The sequence below is a fragment of the Limulus polyphemus genome, unplaced genomic scaffold (genome assembly GCF_000517525.1).
Source record: "Limulus polyphemus unplaced genomic scaffold, Limulus_polyphemus-2.1.2 Scaffold9271, whole genome shotgun sequence".
Classification (NCBI taxonomy): Eukaryota; Metazoa; Arthropoda; class Merostomata; order Xiphosura; family Limulidae; genus Limulus; species Limulus polyphemus.
Window position 1 is genome coordinate 1,177 of NW_013674881.1, and position 5,802 is coordinate 6,978.

Here is a 5,802-nt window from a genome sequence, read left to right on the forward strand (position 1 = left end):
ACATACTGGTCTAACCAGGAATGTAATGTGTCATAAAACCAGAACTAAAAAATTAACCCAGTAATTAACATACTGGTCTAACCAGGAATGTAATGTGTCATAAAACCAGAACTAAAAAATTAACCCAGTAATTAACATACTGGTCTAACCAGGAATGTAACACGTCATACAACTAGAACTAAAAAAATTAACCCAGTAATTAACATACTGGTCTAACCAGGAATGTAACACATCATTGGGTTAATTTTTTAGTTCTGGTTTTATGACACATTACATTCCTGGTTATACCAGTATGTTAATTACTGGGTTAATTTTTTAGCTCTGGTTTTATGACGTGTTACATTCCTGATTAGACCAGTACATTAATTACTGGGTTAATTTTTTAGTTCTGGTCTACATTTCTAACTTGGTTTGGTCAGAAGTTAATAATAATTGTGAACAAGGCATTAGAAACACTTGTTTTGAGGTTGTAACCATAAATTACCAAATGTTTCAGTTGGTTCCAGTAACATGCAGCCAATGTAAGCAGAATTACTGTTTAAAACATCGCCATACCATTGACCACAGTTGTCAAGGGTTACAGGGGAACTCTCGTGTTATCTCACCCATGGGGTATGTATTTTTAACAGTTGTTTTACATATCTTAAGTTTGCCAGCTCCAATTATAGATGAATAATGCTTTTGTTTCTGTTTTCAAAGAAGAAGGAATATATACCTAGAAAAATATTTGTCAATCAATAGTTTAACAATATCAAGCCTCTTTTGACTGTATTTATTTTCTGTAATAATTTTAGTATCTTGTTTTAATGTATGTTTAACTTTGAAAGTGGGTAATGTTCTGTACGACAGATGTTCACTCGGTGTTCACTTGTACATGGTGCTCTTAATTAATATCATGCAATGAACAGGAGGAGAACCTGTATGTGGGTCATCTTAACCCTTTTGCTACGGGTAGGTTAAATGCACGTGTCACGGCCTTTTAAACTACTTTATTATCATTGTATACAAATAAACTTGACATCAAAACGTAGTTAATAAATCAAATTTTAATGTTATACAAGTTTTGATTACTTAATTTTAAGGGGGAAATATTTAAATAAATTCTCAATCTCCCCTTTGTATGAGAATTGTGATATTTGTTCTCTAGGTCTTGCCTGAAGTATGGAGCTTAACATAAATTACTTACTATAAAGATATTACTAATACAAAACATAATTTTTATAGCCTTCAATCTTTTTTTGTTTCCAGAGTTATAAAGTCGGATCCACTGGCGACTCTCACCTGTTACATCCATTCTTTCAAAATTGCCAGTAATTCTCTCTGTTGTTTTATATTTACAACAAATAGGAAGGCAGAGTTTTAATCTATCAAATGACGTATTACGTTGTTTACAGTACAGAGTATTGTCTATTTCATCTTAAAAATTTCTCTTGTGGTGTTTAGTTTGAGAAACTTAGGGGATTATTTACAGGCTCTTATGCCATAGTTAGAAAGCCAGTTAAATTATAATAGTTACAGAACATTGCTCTGTGCATGTTATTATTCTGTGTTCGTAGGTGTCTTGTTTAGGTAAATAAAAATTTAATGTACTAGTACCATCAGTATACAAAAAAGTTCCCTTAAAGTATATCGGTAACGAAGAGCAAGAAAACACGAGGTCAAAGGAAAGTACTATATTTTTTATTTATTGCTATTAAAGTAACTAAAAAGTAATATTAATGATCCTCAACGAGGTATGCTCACAAGTAGCTCGTGCATGGTGTTGTTCAATACAGTAACTTAAGCTATATGTCATCCAAGTGATTTACAAGTTTTATGACAGGATTACTAGTTAGACCAGGTTCAAATGTTAATAAAAGTAATTAGAAACAGATGTAAATTGTTACGAGCCTTAAGATATTTAGGATAAACAATTTTTATTTCTTATTGTAATTTGCAGTAACTCTAGAAAAAACAAGGATAATTTAGATATATTTCTTATTTTTTTGATGGTGGTTACAGGGTCGATCAAATTGACAGTCTGTACAGTTAGGGTAGATAAAATAAATAAAATATAGAGTTCAACTGATAAAAACAGTTGATATTTATTTAGGGGGGTTTAGAGAAACGAAATTTGAAAATTTTCAGATGAAGAAAAGTATTTTTTATCTTAACATGAAAATCACTTTGCACTTGGAGCAGTCAACACTCTGATTCCATATATTCAAGGAGAAATGTTTAGTGAGAATACTGAATTAAAAAACTTGACTTGTAATGTTTACTGAAAGTTTTGTGAAGATACAAAACAATGAATGCTAAAGTATGGAAACTGATTACTTTATGGTTACAAGCTCTGTAACATTGACGGACCTATGGAAAGATTTAACGAGCATGGGGAGAGCAGGATGTGAAGGTAATGGGTTGGGTGAGAACTCGTGGATCAGCGTAATTGGCAGTTGATTTTAAACTCGACTGCTTTGGTTGATCTACTTTCTTTTACTAAATTGTATGTCTTAGAACTGTATTATTTTTAATTTGTACCTCATCTCTCTAGGGCAGCAGCATTAGCTCGAGCCAAGAACAAACCAAAGCCAAGTAGCAGTTTAGCAACTAAGACTACAACCAGTAGTCACCCAAGGTCTTCTGTGCCTTCCCACAGTAGCAGTACAATTAATACATCGGTTACTGCTATTCAGGGCAACCTGGTAAGTTTTTCACGTGGTTGTTTTAGAAGGTTGTGTACAAGAAAATATACTAGAAATTATACACCAATCACATTTTTATGGAAGGAAGAATCATCCATATGTAGATACTTCCAACTACAGGTTTAAATGTTAACATTGAAATTATTTTATACTTATAATAAAATCTGTTTGATGAACAAAGTAATTACCTTTTGTGTTGCAGAGTGAAGACGAAGCATTGGCTATAGCTCTACAACAGTCGGCGTCACAATCTCGGACCCCGTCACAGGCAGTAGATGCCACTAGGTGAGATATTTCACAAACAGTGTCTTTACGAGAACTAAGTGAAACCCATGAATGTGATAAAAGAAGTTCCACTTCACAGCATCAGGACTTGGCTGAGTTTGTTTTAAATATGTTAATATTTAACCAGTATGACAACATAACTGTTCTAAATGTCGTTTTAAAGGAACTTGCATCACTGATGTTCAAGTTACAACATACAAAACCTATGTAATTAGATGAATTTGTATCATGTAGATTTCGTGTTTTCACAAGTACTATTACTCCTCATTGTTTTTGAGAATACACTTTTTTTGCTCAAACAACCTGTTTAAAAGGCTGATACTTACCTAAGCCTAATCTAACAGCAGTTTGATAAGATACAAGTAAAGGATAATGTTCATTGTAAACAACGGGAATTCACAAGTCGGACCAGAAAAATGTTATACGTGTTCATACATTTCAAATACCACCACGATAACTGGCCCTAGTTACATTCTACACCTCAGAATGCATTGTTTACTGCATCCAGTGTAGCAGGTGTCGCCTGTATACTGGGTGGTTGTTTTCTTGAACATCTTAGGTCTGTGAAAGAAGATTCCACTGACCTCCCAGTTCCTAAACACTTCATCTTCCCTTACCCCAATGGCACCTCTCATACGGTAGTCTTAGTCATAAGAAATGCACAGCTTAACACATTAAAACGAAAATTCCTTGAACACAGTCTTATCTTCCAACTCAGCACCAAGTCCCCTTTTGCTATTAACAAAAGATTTACCTTCAAATAAATAATTATAAAACTCAGTCACACCATTCTCTAATATCATTCCCTTAAACCTGTTAAACGTCCGACTTTAACTTTACTTTGGAGAAAGACATCTCCTCTCTGTAATTATTTCCCTCGGTTAAAATTTTATCTTAGTAAACACATTTATGTTTATTATTTTCCTGTGTTTATATTTCTAATTACTTATTTTCCATATTCTTGCTTATTTTAATAATAATTACGTAATAAGTTTACTATGTTGAATGTGTATAATTAGAACCTTTGTATTTTCTTATCTTTCAATGACTTTTTCGGCGCCTAATTCCTTTATAAAATGGTGTTTACTTCCCGACAAAGGGCGTCTACTTGAAACATCACACAAAATATAACTACAAAACTTTTATCCAAATTTTTCTCCTAACGTCTTGTAGAACATCAATTATTCAACAATTCTAAGTAAACCATGCTTTAGCCTAAAATTCGAAATTTGTTTTTTTAGGTTATGTTTAATTCATCTAATAGAACATACAATTAATTGAGATTTGGAACATATTTGTGGACTACACATTTACTAACAGACTTCAAACACAAGTTATTTTATATCTTAAAATTTAATTGATTAATGGTATTGGAAGAAAAAAATGATAAAACAATTTGTGCATACGTACCTTTGAATTATTCTGATTGTGCATACGTACCTTTGAGTTGATTCTGGTTGTGCATACGTACCTTTGAGTTATTCTGGTTGTGCACACGTACCTTTGAGTTATTCTGGTTGTGCACACGTACCTTTGAGTTATTCTGGTTGTGCACACGTACCTTTGAGTTATTCTGGTTGTGCACACGTACCTTTGAGTTGTTCTGGTTGTGCATACGTACCTTTGAAAATGTTTGTTAAAAGTTTCAAAAAGAATTGAAGCTCTGTGTTTACAGTAAACTTTAGGGATAGCCATTTTCTCAACAGTCGTAGATTACATGTAAACACCCGATAAGGGAGATGGGTGTTCCATAGATTGGATGCCGGCAAGTCATGCTTAGTAAACATCTACTGAAGATAAGAATGACAATGGAAGGTGATTGACCTTCAGATAGCAAAACAAAAGGTCAAAACGGTGTGTATAATGAAGCATTTTCTGGTCTATCACAACAAGCAGTCGACACATATGTGGGTATATTAAAACTGTGGGAACTAAAGCACAAAAAAATATTATTGGACTTCAATTCCCAACAGAACTATTAAACTAGACGTGCTTTCTACAGAAACCACAGCATCTGATCACATGGGAAATTAGCTCAATTTGTTTTTTTCTCTCCCCAGACATTTATTGATTAAGATTCTGTTACTTACTGAGTTCACATGTATATGCAAGTTATTACAGTAAATGTAAGATATGCTTTGTGTTTCCAGTAGTTCTCCAATTAATCAGGAAGAGGAAGATCGACAGTTAGCCTTAGCTTTAGCAGAAAGTGAAAGAAATCATCGGCAGGGGCAGAGGGTGAGTTCCTTATCCAATTCTCCTGGCTTTATTTTTTTTATTCCTTTTGCTGAACTTTAGATCACTTATGAAGTAATGTATTGAGTCTCCATTTTGTACTGTACTCTCACCCAGATTTTATATATAAAAGTGGGGGAAAGGACCCCTGTTTTCAGTGCTTCTCATGTGGCGTACATAACATTTGTCTTACTTAGATGCAAAATGACAACCAAAGTTTTGGCCCTGGCAACAGTGTTCAGATAATAATTTTTTTATTAGTATTTATTTTTTGTAGTGGAAATATTATATACATAACACTTGGAGTGGGGGGTGGGGAAAGGAAACATTACAAAATGTTTTAAAGCTGGGGCTCTTGTCAAGCCCCTTTTGTAGAAATGATAGGTGTCAACCTTTTTGCTCAGTATTTACTTTAGAAAGAAGACAAACATAGGTTTTTATAGCTACTGTTATGTTTAATAATGGCTGGAGATGGCTTGAATGGTTAATGAAGCAAAACTTCAATATAAGTTTAACATAACAGCAAATGTACAACGTTTCGACAAGGTTTTGTCGTTGTACATTTGCTGTTATGTTAAACTTATATTGAAGTTTTGCT

General features: G+C 33.5%; 1 protein-coding gene across 2 annotated transcripts in view; it reads left to right on the forward strand.

The window, feature by feature from the left end:
• Positions 1–429: 429 nt before the first annotated feature.
• Positions 430–5,802, forward strand: part of LOC106475846 (AN1-type zinc finger protein 2B-like) — an 8,038-nt gene continuing 2,665 nt past the window's right edge. The window contains exons 1-4 of one of the 2 annotated variants that reach the window (XM_013936519.2): positions 430–612; positions 2,534–2,684; positions 2,887–2,969; positions 5,120–5,207. In XM_013936519.2, coding sequence (XP_013791973.2) covers positions 488–612; positions 2,534–2,684; positions 2,887–2,969; positions 5,120–5,207 — 447 coding nt within the window. In that variant the 5' untranslated portion in view covers positions 430–487. The remainder of the gene's footprint in view (positions 613–2,533; positions 2,685–2,886; positions 2,970–5,119; positions 5,208–5,802) is intronic. The other variant, XM_022379863.1, reaches the window with a different exon arrangement.